This window comes from Notechis scutatus, chromosome 5 (assembly GCF_049901735.1).
Source record: "Notechis scutatus isolate UNSWTSFEM ecotype Mainland chromosome 5, rNotScu1.2, whole genome shotgun sequence".
Classification (NCBI taxonomy): Eukaryota; Metazoa; Chordata; class Lepidosauria; order Squamata; family Elapidae; genus Notechis; species Notechis scutatus.
The window spans coordinates 80,915,057-80,934,342 of NC_142013.1; the positions used below are offsets into that span (position 1 = coordinate 80,915,057).

Genomic DNA, 19,286 nt, shown 5'->3' on the forward strand with positions numbered 1-19,286 from the left:
TTCCAACCCAAAATTGGGAAGAAATCACCATAGCATAAATCATGCTACCCCACAAAGTGCTGTCAGTATGCATTTGGAATGGGAGCAGAATAACAGAGTTGGAAGGGACCTTGGAGGTTTTCTAGTCCACCCTCCTGTTAAGGCAGGGCTGTCAGGCCGGATGTGTCTCATGCTGGCCACATCCACGCCCAGTTTAGCGAAGGGGGAAATAGTCCCAATATATAGTGATGATGCCATGATGATGTAAGTGTGACACCCCTGCCCTATACCATTTCAGACAAATGTTTGTCCAATCTCTGCTTAAAAACTTCCAGTGTTGGAGCACCCACAACTTCTAAAGACAAGTCATTCTAACTGTCAGGAAATTTCTTAGTTTTAGGTTGCATCCATCCTTGATTAGTTTCCACCCTTTGCTTCTTGTCCTGATTTCAGGTACTTTGGAGAATAGGTTGACTCCCTCTTCTTTATGGCAATCCTTTAGATATTGGAACCCTGCTATCATGTCACTCCTAGTCCTTTTCATTAAACTAGACATACCCAATTCCAACAACTGTTTTTTATATGTTTTAGCTTCCAGTCCCCTAATTATCTTTGTTGTTCTTCTCTGTGCTCTTTCTAGAGTCTCAACATCTTTTTTACATTGTGGTGACCAAAACTGGATGTAGTTGATTCAAAGTATGGTTTTACCAAGGCATTAAAGAGTGGTATTAATACTTCACATGATCTTGATTCTAGCTTGCTGTTCTGCTGTCCATATGCCTCCTCCATGTAAGAACAATGATTGATGGTCTTCCCTTACTCAAGTGAGGTAATTAACAATGTAAGAACCTACACCAAATGTGTGGCAGAGTGGTGCTTGTAAGGCCCAAGCTCTCCGGCCAATCTTTTTCTTTTCTTATTCTTTTTCCGAGGACTGCTGATCTAATGACCACTAGATGACAGCTAACAATTCATCTCTGATAATGGCTACCTAGATTTGTGCAGCCCTGATGCAGCTACTGCATAAGTATTTTTGAGTTCAAGAAAGGATTTTTGGTGTGTGAAACACACATGTTGAATAATATGGATTTCTCAAGTGCATTCCTATATTTCCTCCAAAAAGATTATTGACTTGCTGACCAGTTGACCTATCAGCCACCAGGTGGCAATGGAAAGTTATAATGTGGGTTCCATCTATAAGTTCTCCAAATTAATGAAGCTGAGTGTAGCTACTAGACAAGTCTTTACAAACCGGAATCTGAGACATCACTTTAATGTTCTGTTGTTACACTATACAGCTCTGATCATTCAAAAGAATAGAAATAAAAATGTCAAAGCCATATCTGCATCAGGCTACATGTATAGTGGATCTTCCCTGAAAAGAACTGATGAGCAGCCAATGAAGAATAATGAGTAATAGAAGCATAAGAGTCAAGTTCTTCCAGGGCTACTCAACTTCAGGGCTTCACAGCCTCCACTTATATTAGCCTTTAAAAAGACAGAAAGGGAAATGACTATTGATACAGAGGATCTAGTCTTCTCATAGTCAAGAAAGCCTGCATAGCAGATGTCAGATTCAGGGACCAACAGAAAAGACAGACCCTCCTGAACAACTTCAGTCAAGGTCACTGTGATAAAGAGAAAAAACCACCCTCTTTGTAGGGACTTAAAGTCAGCTCCTGACTAAGCCCGTCCAGACTCAGGGCTGGCAAAGTTAAAGACTGCTGTTGAAAGGGTAGGTGTGGGGGTTACATACAAAGATTGTGTGAGGCAGCAGATAGCAAAGGACAACAAGAAGTCTACAGAGGAAACAGCTGTCGGTATTCTCCTTCTCAAGGTCAGTATGGACAGACTCCTCTACCATTTTATTTTGAGAAATTACTTTTGAGTTCTTGGTTTGGACTGTGATGCTTCAAAGAATCCAAAGGCCATGATCGGCCCTACATATAAAAAGGGAGAGGATGATCCTGCTAATTTTAAAGCAATCAACCTCTTCAAGGCAATCAGCAAATTCTGTGGAAAACACCTGTAATGGAAATCCCCAGGCTGGCTGATACAAGAAAACTTAATTGTAGAGGAGCACTCTAGGCTTTAGGGAAGGCTAATCCACCACTGGTTAATGTCTTGTATTCCATCAACTCATTCAAAAATATTTTTCCTGCAGCACAATCTCCCTTTATATCATTTTCATAGACTTCAAGGCATCATTTGATTCCATGTCCTCAGCTAAATTGTGGAAAAACTGGAAGCTACTTTAACTGACAAAATCTACTTTAAAACATATTTGAACAGACCTTACTCAAGAATTAAATAAGAACTAACCATCCAGGGCCATCTCACTAGTGCCATTAAAACTGAGAAAGGCATCAAGCAAGGATGCATACTGGCTACTCTTTTTCAAATTCTATATCAACTCCATGAGGAACAACTCAACATTCACTCCCCAAACCTTACTGCATCCTATACCATGCAGCTGATGTAGCAACCCTTTCAAGAAAAATCTATGGGCCTTAAAAGAGCATGGAAAATAGAAACACAGAACTGTAAAGGTGACCAGGTAGAACTCAATCATTAAAAAAATTAAAGTCATGGCATTTAAGGCCCAAGGCCACTCCTACATCAGAGCTGACTTTGAGATTAAAAAGATTTGAAGGGTACAAAATGCGTTTTCTTACCCTGCCCTACATAGAAATCTGTTGATTCACTGCAAATTGTCATACAGAATATCACAACTAGAATGACATAAGCAACTAGTGAAGTTCCATTTGATCCCATTAACTTGCTATCATTGGGCAGTTTTCAGTAGAATTCACTATGTGAGCTCCTGCTTTTTATTTTATATTATAATTAATTAATGGCAGTTAGGTTCATATAGATACTTAATAAATTAATCCTATTATGTTTTCAAAACAGGTCAATGCACTTCTGTTGAGATGAGTTAGAAAAAAAGCTTTTTCCCAGTTCAGGAGAAGCATCAAGTGATGGTTTCCATGCATGGAAACAATAATTCATAAAGTACCAGAGACAGAATTTCCATATAATTTTTGCCCCCCCCAATCCAATATGAATGTGGGAAGTGCTGAAGATATACAAAAGTTTTTAATGCCTATAATGTGTTCTAAATAAGGTAACTTTGCAACATCCACCCCATTAACACTTTTAACATATTATATGATAAAGGAAACAGAATGGGTATCTTACTTCTCTTTTTCCTTCTGTGGTAATGCTTTCCAAACAATTTGATCAAGGCGCCTATAAAGGTAAATGAGACAAATCTTTCAGAGTGCAACCACTTATTCAAAGGCAATGAATAAACTAAAAGAATGAGCTTCTCAATTTCAGTATGCATAGAATTGGGTCCTCTTTGTGTCTGGCAATGGCTTTCCATTCACCGAGGTCTTCCATCACCCAACTCTTTAACCGGATGTGTCAAGGATGACCTTTCTGACTCTTAGGCCTGTCCTAGACAAATCTACCTCAAGAAAATTCACATTTGATGTGGACTGTGATCTTCAAAAGTTCACAGGAAAATAGAAACATTGGTCTTTTGGAAATCACAAAACTCTTTTGGTTTTGCTAAACAGCTCACAATGCTGCCTCTTTCAAAAATATTTTGCTAAAAAAAAACAACTAGATTCATAAATACAACAGTGATCTGATATCAAGATATCTGTCAGAAATGGAGAAGGTATACGTAGATAACTTCCTCTTGCTGGGTGTAGGTTCAGGAACAGTCCTGATCAATATTTACAAAAAAAAAAAATCCAGCAAGCATCCACTCAAAAAGTTCTGGTCAGTGTAGCACAGAACATTAACTATTCTTCAATAATAATCATTCCCTCATAAAAGCCCATCAATCTGTGACCTTGAGTTCTCACACCAGAAAAATATCCAGTAGGTTAAATCCTATAATCAGACTTGCCTTTCGTATATTTTTATGGCTTCTTGCACCTTCTTTCTGTAGGCATCAAGATCTACTGCTTGAGGATTAAGCAGGGTGACACATTTCTTATCATTGCTCACATGGGCGAAAGGGAATATCTGTAGCATAATACAACAGAACATTTATTCCTGTATCTAAAGACCTTGAAATCTCATCTCCCTGCTTTCCCATGTAATCTAACATTTATTAGACTCTTACGGGTATTACACGCTCCTCTTTAACAAAATTCCCAGTACAGTTTAAAATGACGTTAAAAGCCTGACAACAGCTAAAATTAATTCATATTAATAACTAATAAAACTGACCAAGCACCATTAAGGGGAAAATCAACTTTATTTAACAAACAAACAAAAAGGCAAAACACATTTGCCTGGTATTCATGTAGCAACTAAATGAGCATCAGGTAAATTGAGTAGCCTAATTGGAGTAACAATAAAATATAAATTACTATCACAAATTACAGAGTACTTTAAGAACATTGGCAAAAAAAAAGGAATGTAATAGAACTGTTGCAAATCTCATAACAGCATTTACTAGTTTTATTGTTAGCTTAAATTGAGACAGTGTGTGGTTGCTATTATTGCTATTTAAAGCTCTCAGAGATCATTACATATTTAATGAACCATTTTCTAGCTAGCTTATTACATGCAAAGGGGGAATGCCATTTGTGGCCACAATTTTTAACATTCAGTGTTCTACAGTGTCACCCACATAATGCAGGCACAACCATCCCCCTATTGCATTCTTCTGAAACACAACTTCACCTTCTTACTCTGTGGTGGTGCAGTGGTTAGAATGCAGTATTGCTAATTCTGCCGACTGCCAGCAGTTCAATCCTGACTGGCTCAAGACTGATTTAGCCTTCCATCCTTCTGAGGTTGGTAAAATGAGGACCCAGATTGTTGGGGACAATATGCTGACTCTATAAACCACTTAGAGAGTGCTGAAAAGCACTGTAAAGCAGTATATAAGTCTAAGTGCTATTGCTATTGCTACTCTTGTCAATCAGCAACTATATTACCATCTTCTTAGGATGGAATACCATTAATCTGGAGAAATCAAAAAGGTGGTCCCAAACATGATAGCCTCACAACATAGGCAATGTTTATAAGAAAATATTCCTAGATTCTCCTACGTGTGCTACCTTCTGCCACAATTAAAATGAAAGAATAGACAGTACAGATCTGATTGCAGTCTATGACTAGAATAATAGAGTGTAATGTTTTAAAAGCAGCAAGAAAAAGCACAAAGAAAGACTTACATCATCAAATACTTTGGAAACGACATGTTTATCTATAATTGGAACATAAGTTGTTGTACGAGGAACTGCTGTTGGGGCTAAGGCATCCATTATAGTAAGTCTCTTAGCAACCAAACCATGAATCTTTAGCCATTGAGCTGAAGGGATATCTAAAGATCTTTTTAAAAGAGAGAATGAAAGAAACACATCATGACCAACCAATAGTGATGGTTTATTCTCAAAAGAAGGAACCTACTCTTTTTATTGTGTATATACTTACTCATCAATTATCTTTTGTTCAGGTTTTGAGTTCTTCTGTTCTGTAACGGAATTTTTTAAAAATGTTTTATAGTATCAATGTTGTTTACTTTGATCATCAAACATTTAAATTCAGCAGAATAAAATCTGGGCAAGGAGATTAAATAAAAAAGAACTGAAAGCAAGTTTAATAGGTAAGAAAACTACAGTGTGTGAAAGCTGGACTACTCTTTAGGCATCCACATCAACAATTCAGGGGAACAAACTAGGAGAACCCCAGATGCATTTACAGCAAGTCAGGTCAAAGGACATAAGTCAACTACTGGAATGTGCAGGGGTATCACACAATATGACATCAACATTAAAAGAGAATAAACATAGGGTTAAAATATGACATTGTCCTGGCTTAAAACAGATTTAAATATTCATTCAATGGTGCCCTCATCTTAAATCTCTCACAGCAATATTTCCAGGATAAAATGAATGGAAATTAGCATGCTCAGTTCCCATAACTCAACAGAAAAAAGATTAGATAAATGCAGTCTATTTTTTAAAAATCCATCCAGCGATAAGCACCAAATTCTATTTGTTATCCAGTTACAGTGAGTTAGCCTATCTCTATGAAGCAAATAGTTGCCCCAAATCAGGAGAAAATGAGCAGAGGAGGAACGCAATATGCACGGAAGGTTAACTGTTAAAATTGTTGATGCAGAATGAATAGGTGGAAAGGTGAGAAAGCTCACCTGGAAAAATTACCTTTTCTTTCAGCTGAAGCTTTTCCATCTTGACTTTGTTGAGGTTTGGCTGCATAGCGTTGAGTTCTAAGCATGCTACTCTTTGTTGGCTCTACAAAAGACATTAACACATATGCATAAATAAGAAAGGGAGTTCCAATAATTATAGAATATTTTCCCAATCACATGTTTTTCTATCACTTATTCTGTACTTTAGATATTGATGAATATTAAAAATTCAATAAAGAAACCAGTTAACTCAGAAAGTTAATGACTGTAGGATTGGAATAACTCTCAGTTCCTCAACAGTTCCTCAATTTGTACTTAAAATTCCAAGTTAAGAAATAATTCCTTTCTTTTTTTAACCAAGGACAATAGATCTTAAGACACAAGCCCTAAGATGCTTCTAAATAGATGGGTCTTACCATTATCTCCCACAATACACTACAATATGTGACTATTCTTTTTCTTTCTTTCTTGAGAAGTTGTAGAGAGAGTTGTGTGTGTGCACAAGAAATATATAAACATCAGAAAAAGCCACAGAAATATTGTTTACAAGTGGGACTCTTCCCATCTGCAAACAGTCTTTCTATACTGCAAGGTTTATATACTAGACTTCACACTATGAAGTAAGAAAGAGGTATTTAAAACTACTTGACCACAAGCGGTAGCTCTGGTATTATTAAATCACAATGATCATTTTTCAGATCCTTGATTTATCTGGTTAATATAGTTTACATGAATCTGGGATTCTCAAGGACTATTACAGTGAGCATCAATGTGAAACATACGATGTAGGACAAAAATCTATGTTCAAAATATCTCAAAAGATGAGATGTTTTAACTGAATAATCCCTGTAATTTCCTTTACCTGCATATAAAACTCTCTTCTTTGTGGTTGGACTCTCAGAGAATGCCATACCGGGTTCTTTTGAAGCTGATGCAGGTTCTTCAAAGGCAGAATAGGGCCTAGCTCGAGATGAGGGGTTCTGTCCCTCAACTTGTATGGTTACTGGGATTGTAGCAAAAGTCTGCCTGGGTTGTCTATTTAAGAAACAGACAAGTCACTACCTAGGCCACAGCGCACATATACATATATCTGGGTGAAAGTACTCTCAGAAAAGTCAACTCCAATCAAACTAAACCACAGAACAAGATTTTGTTGAATATAACATTCCCATCCACCATATTGTTCCTTTCATAGCACAAAATAGTGGGATCACAGTCTGTTCTGCTGCTGCTGCTGCTGCTATGTATATAAAAAGAATTAGAGCTGGAATAACCCCAAAACTCCTCCTGTTGGGACTGTCCGTGCTATTTATTCCCAATATTGCCTTCAGTTGTTCTGGAAAGTTCTATGCGTTCTGAAATAAACAGATATAGAAATATTGCTAATATTGATTGCTGGAATTAAGTCTTCTCTGCCTTTGTACTTCTTTCCTGTTGTTCATGTCTCTCTCACCCAGTTTTCTCTGCCTTTTGTCTGCCTTTTGTCCAGTTAACTATTTTGATATTTGTTATGTTTAATAAATAAGCTTCAACCTATATTTTTCCTAGCTGAACTTATATGCATACTCTGATTGGGTTATAGGATTAAGGGGGCGTGTGTTTGGAAATTGCCCAAAGTCATTTTCCAACCAAAGGCTATGGACCATAACTCAATACTGAACACTGAGATGAATCCAGTTGTTTAAAAATAATTATCCCAATTTATTCCAGGCTCCTGTCAAATATATGGCTGAACCAGCATTTAGAGCCCAAAAATTATGGATATTCATAAAAATGTAGAATGTCCTAACTGAGGCATATTTTTACCTCTTATAAAGCTATACATTTTTTAAAATTATTATACTAGAACCAGAAATTTTCATATAGATGGGAAGGAGTACAACATCTGGAACACAAAGATGGAGACACTGGTTAAAAAATAGGACCTGTCTGACATTTTAGAGATGTCATGTCCTGAAAAAGCCCAAACCAGGGTAACTTAGAGGAAAGACAATATATTATTTAAGTTTAAAATAATTCTGAAGTTGAGCATGACATATGGTAGAGTCAACATTGTGCTTCAGAAAAGGATATCTAAGACAAGTTGCAATAGATGTAGGCACTCTATGAAATGAACAATAATACTTTAATATTTAAAAATATATAAATCTTGAACTACCAGGGATTAGAAGTTTAGTGGATATTAGTATCATTCTATTTAGAATAAATTAAAGTGAAATAGCATGAATTTTTCTGATGATATAATCAACAATTTGTTACTAAGATTATTATCAGAAAATTGTAAATACATTGTTGATACATTTTGTATGTTGATACATTGTAGATTAATCAGAATTCATGATAAAGTTTCCCTTTAGAATATTTGGCAATTAGAATATACCAGCATCCTTTGAATGAATGACATATTTCTCTAACCCAAATAAAAAGGAAATGTACTCATACATTATTATAATGGTAATGATCATATTAAAGGGATTAAAAACTTTAAAGAACTAAAATTCACATAAGATATAATATAATGAAAGATATAATGAAATCAAATATCTTAAAAGAAAAATCGAACCTGCATAGGGACTGTAATAAAAGACAAAGAATATATGTTAGCAAATACTGGCTTACTTGAAATTGTACATGATTATAATTTGAAAAGAAAAACTGATTTCTGCATGTGAATAATGCATACTCAATACACCTGCAATGCAGCTCTGTTTAAAAGCCATGATTAATGTCACCAAGAAAAAGTTAATTTAGCTAATGGAATTTTGGTAAATGTGGAGAAGGTAGCAGTAAACGGAAATGCCTAATAAATTATAAAAACAGCAGGTATATAATATTCCAAGAAGCACATACATATCTGAATTGGATTCAGATTACATAAGTCTTATGTTATGCAGTGTAAATGTGAGATTGTCCTTAAAAAAGTACATGATGTAAAGAAAATACAATGAAATTTATTTGCTGAAATTTATGGAACCTAGAACAACCAGAAGAGTATCAGGGTGCATGCCTAATATTCCTGAGCATAATAGGACTGCAGAAAGAAAGAATCAAAGCCCACTAACCACGATAAAATGCCTTTTGCTTGGTTACCCAATGATTTCTGGGGAGAAGCACTTAACACAGCTAAGTATGTTAAACCCATATGAGTTATAGAAGGGGGACAAACCAAATGTGTCACACCTAAAGATATTTGGATGTAAAACTTATGCATATATCTCTGGAGGCGGGGGAGGAGTAAATTATAAAAGCCAGTTAGAAATAATGCTGAGATATCAAAGGCTATTGGATTTTAGACTTTCAAAACTGGAAAAGTAAATCCAGACAGTATTACTTGTTTTAATGAACGATAATCCCAGATAAACTACAATATCTACATGTAATATCTAGACAGACACACCAACCTGATTTTACTAGTAGTATCTGGGTCCACCCAGAAAGTACACAAGGGAAAACAGCTAATAATAACATCACACACTCAGAAGCGGTTACTGAAAATAAGTCAGCAGAATCTGAAATAGTATCAGATTCAGAAGGGGCTACTGACGAACAGTCTGAAACAGACTCAGTATTGGAAATAAGGAGTTCTCACTGATTTAATACAGGAATTGAGAGAATGTGCTGCACAGATAGAGCAAGGGATGTGTCTGATGTCCATTCACTGGGAGGGGAGGGAAATACAGGAACTATCTTTGCACAAAAAAAAATGGATTCTTTCAAAACTAAGAAAGGGCAAGAGAAACATAAACTCGAAGGGTGTGTGTCAAAATTAACTATGGTACTAATGGATATGTTTAATGCTGTAGTGCTAGATTACTAGCAAAGGCCTAAACTTATAAATATGGAAAAATTATTATCAGTAGTCAGATTTCTATTTAGAGTAATTGCATTGATAAAATAGTACGTGGAGTACTTAGGTATTAATACAGTCTTTCTACATGGGTCAACAAAGTTTTGAAGGTCCAGGGAAAGAATAACTGGTATGTGAATTGAAATGGAACTAAAACAAGCAGCCGCCAGACTAAATATCCCATGCCTGGGCTTTGAACTGAAAAAAGTTGATCCATGTTTATATACATGAGGTTAAAAATAGAAGACAGGTGTACATTCTGTTATGTTGAGAATCCAGCTGTATTTGCAGAGGAGAAAAAAGCCAGCTTGGAGATTGCAAACAATTTAAATACAAACGTGGAAATAAAACATCATGGAGGTATTATCACTCTCTGAAAATTGAAATAAACAAGATAAACAATAAAGCAATAAACAATAAATACTAATCCCAAAGAAGTGTCTAGGTCACAGTGAGACCAAGGAGACAAATACATCCATGATTGCTTGATATCTAGACAGAGAAGCAAACCAAAGCAAGTTGCCAAATAATGAACAGAACAGGGCAGCTATGGGAAAACCACCATACATCACAAGTTGGCTGAGGAATTCAAAGAGTTGAAATCCACACGTCTTAAAGTTGCCAACTTGGATAAAAACTCAGAGCACAACAGGGTGGGTGGGGGTGAGAACCTATGTTGCTAGCAGAGGAACAGAAAGAAGGAGTGAAACTGATGAGCCCATAGAGGTACATTTACTCTATGTCAGACTGTCTTACAGTATTGGTAGTCCTCACCTTAAGACCACAATAGAGGTCAAAAGTGCTAAGCGAGACAGTTGTTAAGTGAGTTTTGCCCCATTTTACAACCAGTAATTTTACAACTTGTGACTGTATGACTGTAACTGTGTCGCTTGTATCCTTACGATCTATATGGACTGTTTCCTAGTATGATTTGATTGCTTATTGTACCCTATGACTATCATTAAGTGTTGTACCTGATGATTCTTGACTCTTGATGAATGTATCTTTTCTTTTATGTACCTCAGAGCATTTGCACCAAAACAAATTCCTTGTGTGTCCAATCACACTTGGCCAATAAAGAATTCTATTCTATTCTATTCTATTCTGAATTTTGATCACGTGACCATGGGGATGCTGCAATGGTCATAAGTGTGAAAAATAATCATAAGTCACTTTCTTCAGAGCTGTTTTAACTGTGGTCACTAAATGAACTGTTGTAAGTTGAGGACTACCTATAAAGATGCCATGAGGTCTTCCAGAGGAGTATTATATTTTCCAGTTCATTATTGTCTTGAGCAATAAAAGCACTGGCTTTTTCTAGTTGTTTCTTTCTTCTCCTACGACCTAGAGTGCTTGATTTTATTGACATCAATGATTTTTTTCCCTTACCTTTGTCTATTCAAAATAGAAACCACTGTGACAAAAATTGTCCTATGCATATTTTAGTCAAGTTAATTTATGAAATAAATAGCTGAAGAATGAAGAAACAAAGAAAAGCAGAAGAAGCACATACTTATTGTGTAGATTTTTTTTTTCTCCATTAAACAAATCCATCAAATTGTTGCCGGTGTAAAGGGATTGTACTTTGTTCAGTTGTTTTTCTCCGTGTTCTATCTCTCTTCTAACCAAATATATATCCTCACACTGCCAAAAAGTAAGCCATTTGTTATAATTGTTGAGCAGAACAAAGACCACAGAACATCTTTTTTTAAATAAAAAAAAAGTAAATAATTACAAGGCATCATCTATATGGTACAGCTGCTTTATGTTTTAAGCAAGCTTTTGAATTAATATTTTATTGCTTCCCCTATTCTTTCTGACCACTGATTTCCCACACTATTTTCAATAGTGTTTCTTAAAATATGGTCCTTAGTCCTTGGGGTTCTCTCGGGAGTCCACAACATCAAAATTATTTCTCAGACATTGAAGATATTTCAAAAATTTAAAATAATGTGCCTCTTATTTTTATTTGTTTGAAAATATGGGTTTTTGAATGCAAATTATTTTAGTTAATATCTAGTGGGTTTAATATTCTTTATGATTCAATAAATATTTGATGAATGTATGGAGCTTAACACCCATCCTTGGTATTTAAACTTTTTCCTCTCTTAACTTTAAAAATATAGTTCCAATAGAAAAGAATTTACACAGCTCAGGGTTGAACTGTAGACTGCCTCTGAGCTTCGTTGATTTCTTGCAAACATTTCATTACCTCACCAACTAGAGCTGCTGATGTTACTTAGTTGGGTAATAAAATGTCTGCAAACAACAAATTCTGGGAGTATTAAGAATGTAATATTTTTTTAGCCAGAGATTTTTATAATGTTATTTTCATAATAGCCCATTAACTACCAATTAGTTTTGCAAGCACCATATAGCCCCAAACCATGCAAATAAATGCCTGGCTTACTATAATGGGATTAGACCCTAAAACAGGGCTGTCAAACTCCTGGTCTATGGGCTGGATGCATCATGCATTGGCCACACCCACGCCCGGTTTAACGAAAGGGAAAAAAGTCCTGATAGGTTATGTGATGCTGCCGTGACGACATGAGTTTGACATCCCTGCCCTAAAATAAATAACCTTATTTTAATTATCGCCATATTACTGTTGGTTTTGATATCAACACTTTCTGTCTGTTAATTAAGCAACCCCCTGGCTTTCATCGATCCCCAACATATCAAAGTTCAGGACAAACCAAAAATCTAGTGTAACTTTTTTCCTACTATTTTGCCATGCATACAGCAGCAATTTTCTCAAGTGTCCCGGAAACTATATTCAGTGGAGAAAATATAATGACTTGAGCCAGAAACTAAAATTGTATCAAAATGAAGATGTACAACTCACTTAAATGTTGCTTTATTGAACTGATCTCGTGTTGAACCAGTTAGTAAATTTTGATTCTTAATATTGGTTTGTTGCAATCTTTTTGCTTGTTTTTTTTTAAACTATCCAACAGCCAAAATATTTGCTTTTTTGCTTTTCTCTCTCTTCTTTTCTCTTTATACCTAAACTTTTCTGTATTTTATTTATAATTTTGAGCGTCTTTCTCTAAGTATAGTTTTCAATTGTTTAAGAAATTCATATTAAATTCATATGACATTTATCTTCATAAAATCTTCATTCTGGTTATCCAACTATGGTGAAGAATAATGGAGTTATAGTTTATAGTAACTCTGGGACACAGCTAAAGTACCTATTAATATTTTTTATGCAGTCTCCTGCAGGTTGAACTCAACTCCTAGTCATTTCAGAACCTATCCATGTAGTTTACTTGGAAATTTTTTGACATTTCTTGCCATTTTCTTCTGGGATGTTTTCCAATTTCTCAATCTAATCTACAAACTTAATATTCCATAGATAGCCTTGAGCACTGAGCTTCCTTGTTGGTTTCTCATCCAGGTACTAAACAAGTCTAATCCTGCTCAGCTTTTGTACAGTAGGCCCAATCAGGATGGCAGGTACATGAAAGATATCTTGCTCAAAATCAGGTGCAAACTATGATATTACCCTACTACAGTTCTACCCATTAATTTGGACCTGAACCACTTTTAAAGATTTACCTCAAAAGGTTTGGGGGAATCAGGATCTGTCAGACAAATATGATAGTAGTGAAATCGTCCACCTGTGTTGCTGGCCAGCTCATGCAAAAATTGATTGGCTGCAGTATCATCACAGTTAAATGATATAGTGTGAACTGGAATGTTCCGCTGAAGATTGAGTTCATCTAAAATTCTATTTGGGTGCTGTGCAAAAAGAAAGGAAGGGAAAATGTGTAAATGTAAAAAGATCCAAATAGAAAGCACTTAAATGATCACTTAGCCTTTAACAATACATCAAGTAGTGTAGAAGCCTTTAATCATTATTACCATAGCAATCAATAGCTGGGACTTTCTTAAATCAGAAGCCGAATTCCATTGAATGACCTTTACGTTCTAACTATGCTCCAAATGGCTTTAATTTCTGTGGTGCAGTATTTCTGGACAATAATTTAGTTAAACCTTTTGTTGGCTGGTCAGTTTGGTCTAGTGCAGAAGTCTCCAAACTTGGCTAAGATTTGTGGGCCTCAACTCCCAGAATTCTCCAGCCAGCAGAGTCTTAAAGTTGCCAAGTTTGGGGACCCTGGTCTAGTGCATAAGGCACCAACCAGAAACTGGGAGACCTGCCAGTCCCACTTTAGGCATGGGTGACCTTCAGTGGTGGGATTCAAATTTCTTTACTACCGGTTCTGTGGGCGTGGCTTGGTGGGCATGACATGGCTTGGTGGGTATGGCTTGGTGGGCATGGCAGGAGAAAGATACTGTAAAATCTCCATTCCCACCCCATTCCAGGGAAGGACACCCTCCTCCTCAGGGGCAGCAACGACGCCCAGTTTTTCCCGAGACAAGAAGCTCCGCCGTGCAATGAAAGCGCCCTGGCTCTAGGCTCAGAAAACAACGCAAGCCGAGGTCGCTTCGGCTCCGCTCGGCTTCTCCAACATCCGGCACCGCCCTGTTCTATGTGCCGGGCCCGGCAAGTCCGAGCAGCCAGCGCGTGGAGCAGGACGGCGCCGGACATCGTTGGCTGCCTCTTTCGCAGCACGGGAGGCCTCCCCCGGCTGGCCAGCTGCTCTCCTCCTTCTCTGCCTGTTTGTTCTGTGTGACCGAGGAGGAGGAGACCGGACGGCTGGTTGGGGAGGCTTTCTGCGCCGAGGAGGTGGCTGCTGGTGTCCGGCTTTGCTCCGTTTCTCCGATGGTCCGGCGCAGCCCTGTTCTTTACTTGGGCAGCCAGCGCCGCATAGGCGGCGCCACGGCGGCAACAGGCAGTTCCGCCCGGGCTCCGCTCAGGTGTCCAGCTGGGGCTGTTGGGAGTTGCTGCCGCCGGTGCGGCCCCAGTCCCAGCGTCACCTCGGGAAGGAAAGGCAAAAAGCGCTTTGCCTTTCCCTTCCCGAGGCAACGCGGGACTGGGGCCGCACCGTGGCAGCAACTCCCAACAGCCAACCCGGAAGGAAGGCAAAAAGCGCTTTGCCTTTCCCTTCCCGAGGCGGCGGACTGGGGCCGCACCAGCGTCAGCAACTCCCAACAGCCCCAGCCGGAAGGGAAAGGCAAAAGCGCTTTGCCTTTCCTTTCCCAGGCGGCACGCGGGACTGGGGCCGCACTGACGGCACCAACTCCCAACAGCCCCAGCCGGGAAGGAAAAGGCAAAAGCGCTTTGCCTTTCCCTTCCCATTGTGGGTGCCCAGCTGCCCAAGTAAAGAACAGGGCCGCGCCGGACACCAACAGCCGCCTCCTCGGCACAGAAAGCCTCCCCAACCAGCCGGCCGGTCTCCTCCTCCTCGGTCACACAGAACAAACAGGCAGAGAAGGAGGAGAGCAGCTGGCCAACCGGGAGGCCTCCCGTCGCCTCGGGAAGGGAAGCGCTTTTGCCTTTCCTTCCCGTTGCGGCGCCCGGCTGCCCAAGTTAAGAACAGGGCCGCGCCGGAGCGGAGCAAAGCCGGACACCAACAGCCACCTCCCTTGGCGCAGAAAGCCTCCCCAACCAGCCGGCCGGTCTCCTCCTCCTCGGTCACACAGAACAAACAGGCAGAAAAGGAGGAGAGCAGCTGGCCAGCCGGGGAGGCCTCCCGTGCTGCGAAAGAGGCAGCCAACGATGTCCGGCGCCGCCCTGCTCCACGCGCTGGCTGCTCGGACTTGTCGGGCCCGGCACATACAACAGGCGGTGCTGGATGTTGGAGAAGCCGGCGGGCAGGCGACCTCGGCTCGCGTTGTTTTCTGAGCCTAGAGCCAGGGCGCTTTCATTGTACGGCGGAGCTTCTTGTCTCGGGAAAAACCGGGCGTCGTTGCTGCCCCTGAGGTGAGGGCGATTCTGGGCTGCGCGATTGGGGACTTCGTGGCTTTGGGTGGGTGGGAGTGAGGACGGATGGAGTCTGTGAAGCGGGGCTTGCCTGCCCTTGCTGGCTGCCTCTGCTTCCTTAGGGGCAGGAAGGGGTTCATCTGGACCAAGGTGAGTCTCCCCCTCAGTTTCCCCTGAAGGGTCTTCCGTTGCTTTGCTTTCTCCCTACATCTTCCCTCTGTTAAAATTCCCCCCACACACACACACTTATTTTCGGCGGATAGATTTCGTGTCTGAGCATTCTCACATGACGGTGGGTCTTTCCCCCACTAAAAACAGTTAAAAAAAGAAAAAATATATCCTCATGCAAGAACTTTTCTGCTTCCGATTACCCCCATGCTTAAAAGTTGCAAAGGAAACACGGAAGCAGGGAAGCGCCTGCCCAGCTTTGGAGCTCCACACCATTTTTTTTTCAGAGGGAATCTGACTCGAGTATAAGCCGAGGGGGATTTTTTCAGCACAAAAAATGGGCTGAAAAACTCGGCTTATACTCGAGTATATACGGTAGTTTACTTGGAAAATTTTTGACATTTCTTGCCATTTTCTTCTGGGATGTTTTCCAATTTCTCAATCTAATCTACAAACTTAATATTCCATAGATAGCCTTGAGCACTGAGCTTCCTTGTTGGTTTCTCATCCAGGTACTAAACAAGTCTAATCCTGCTCAGCTTTTGTACAGTAGGCCCAATCAGGATGGCAGGTACATGAAAGATATCTTGCTCAAAATCAGGTGCAAACTATGATATTACCCTACTACAGTTCTACCCATTAATTTGGACCTGAACCGCTTTTAAAGATTTACCTCAAAAGGTTTGGGGGAATCAGGATCTGTCAGACAAATATGATAGTAGTGAAATCGTCCACCTGTGTTGCTGGCCAGCTCATGCAAAAATTGATTGGCTGCAGTATCATCACAGTTAAATGATATAGTGTGAACTGGAATGTTCCGCTGAAGATTGAGTTCATCTAAAATTCTATTTGGATGCTGTGCAAAAAGAAAGGAAGGGAAAATGTGTAAATGTAAAAAGATCCAAATAGAAAGCACTTAAATGATCACTTAGCCTTTAACAATACATCAAGTAGTGTAGAAGCCTTTAATCATTATTACCATAGCAATCAATAGCTGGGACTTTCTTAAATCAGAAGCCGAATTCCATTGAATGACCTTTACGTTCTAACTATGCTCCAAATGGCTTTAATTTCTGTGGTGCAGTATTTCTGGACAATAATTTAGTTAAACCTTTTGTTGGCTGGTCAGTTTGGTCTAGTGCAGAAGTCTCCAAACTTGGCTAAGATTTGTGGACCTCAACTCCCAGAATTCTCCAGCCAGCAGAGTCTTAAAGTTGCCAAGTTTGGGGACCCCTGGTCTAGTGCATAAGGCACCAACCAGAAACTGGGAGACCTGCCAGTCCCACTTTAGGCATGGGTGACCTTCAGTGGTGGGATTCAAATTTCTTTACTACCGGTTCTGTGGGCGTGGCTTGGTGGGCATGACATGGCTTGGTGGGTATGGCTTGGTGGGCATGGCAGGAGAAAGATACTGTAAAATCTCCATTCCCACCCCATTCCAGGGGAAGGACACTGCAAAATCTCCATTCCCTCCCTACTCCTGGGGGAAGGTTACTACCGGTTCTCCAAACTACTCAAAATTTCCGCTACCAGTTCTCCAGAACTGGTCAGAACCTGCTGAATACTACCTCTAGTGACCTTGGGTCATTCTCTCTCACACAACCTACCCCATTTCACATGGCTGTTATTCCAGAAAAGATAGGAAGAGGAAGGAGTACGATGTGTGTTCTCTGCCTTGAGCTATTGTTTACAAATAATAAAGGCAGGGTATAAATAAATAGAGAAGCTTCAGATTTTACCTAGCTTCACTTGGTCTACATGGTCGACAAAACCAACCTGGGCATTACAATGTTCACTACAAGCTTTCCTCATCTACTCTTGTTACTTCTCACAAAAGCACATTAACCTGTCTCCTGTTGCATTGTGGAGACAGCTCTCCATAATGCTACTACACTCTGAAACTTTTCATCCCTGTGCCAAAAATAGGAGTTACTTGTATGAAGTGTAAGAAAATACCAGTATTTGCAAACATTCCCCCAACTCAGATTCCATTAATGTATGTTCTCTTATGTTCACCACTGACTGCTAGTGGTATATGCAAAAAAATAATAACCAACACCATGGCATAGCAACAGGGCATCAGGTTTACCAGATGTTAAAAGACAAAGAACACTAAATGTACAGCTGCCATTTCTGGTATCACTTCTCTATTTTATGCTTAAACTGAGCATTTCCATTTTTGCCACCAAGTTTTTGTCTCTTCTACCCCATTAAAATCACCTCTATTTAGTACAGTTAAACCCTCCTTTCACAGGGTTACAATGGCTGTTTTTCCACTGCAGCTTTATCCTCCTTTTAATATTGCCACTTCTTTTCCCTTCTCGGTCTTTCATATAGAAAGACTCTTATTCAGCTAGCAGCCTCCAAAATTCTTGTTTTCCCCTCCTAAATTTAATCTCATTTTTCCCCTAATCCCATTTTGGAATCCCTACTTTAGATACAGAATTGCTTCTTTGCCGTCCACTGTCACCATATCCTCCTCCCAATCTCTCATGTTTCCAATGTGTTGATGGAATAAAGATCAGAAGGAGACACAGGCAGGTATGCCTTCCTTCATCTGTCACCTTGTAGTCAGTTTGACCATCCTTGGTCTACATCAATGTGATGCTTTGTCATCTGGCCAGTGTTACATCATCATGTTGTCCTGACATGATTTGCTTCTTCATAGATACCTGATCAGGTCTCCCATCAGTAAGAAGATAAATGGCTTGAGTGTCACGATCAGCAAAGGCAATCTGAAGTGCTTTCAGTATGTTTGTAGTAGTCCCAACCTTTGCAGTCAGTGGAGGAACAGAAAAAAATTAAGATGTTAATGTGGGCAAATTTATGGGATGGGTTATAAAATTTATTTCTAAGGTATGCTAGCAAGGCATATTTTAAACACTTCACATAATCTAATTCACATTGTAGATAATATATGTGATATTCTGTATTTAAAATTCCATTATTCTTTTAAACCCTGATATGCTCAATAGCTGAAAATAATAGTACTGTTAATGAAAGACTACAAAAATATATTTCTGTAGTTTGCTGAAAGAGAAGATAACTGTTTAAATGGAAACCAGCTAGGTATTTAGATTAAATCAAGGGCTACTGGCACTTCATTATCCTGAAGGTAGCTTCAGAAATGACTTTTTGCCAGATAAGATTAACTTATTTATTTATTAATACTTAAATTTATATGCCATTCATCTCACAATCAAGAAACTCTGGGTGGCTTACTGAGTTTTCGCTCTTCCTTTAGAGAAGTGGTGGGGAATCTGAGGTACACATAC

General features: G+C 39.2%; 1 protein-coding gene across 1 annotated transcript in view; it reads right to left on the reverse strand.

The window, feature by feature from the left end:
• The window catches only part of VWA3B (von Willebrand factor A domain containing 3B), an 86,363-nt gene that overhangs the window by 24,420 nt on the left and 42,657 nt on the right, over nucleotides 1–19,286 (reverse strand). The window contains exons 15-23 of the mRNA XM_026666831.2: nucleotides 18,684–18,782; nucleotides 16,685–16,867; nucleotides 11,524–11,654; nucleotides 7,026–7,198; nucleotides 6,177–6,266; nucleotides 5,443–5,482; nucleotides 5,184–5,340; nucleotides 3,902–4,020; nucleotides 3,181–3,231 (exon numbers count right to left, since the gene is read on the reverse strand). Of these exons, the coding sequence (XP_026522616.2) occupies nucleotides 3,181–3,231; nucleotides 3,902–4,020; nucleotides 5,184–5,340; nucleotides 5,443–5,482; nucleotides 6,177–6,266; nucleotides 7,026–7,198; nucleotides 11,524–11,654; nucleotides 16,685–16,867; nucleotides 18,684–18,782 (1,043 nt within the window). The remainder of the gene's footprint in view (nucleotides 1–3,180; nucleotides 3,232–3,901; nucleotides 4,021–5,183; nucleotides 5,341–5,442; nucleotides 5,483–6,176; nucleotides 6,267–7,025; nucleotides 7,199–11,523; nucleotides 11,655–16,684; nucleotides 16,868–18,683; nucleotides 18,783–19,286) is intronic.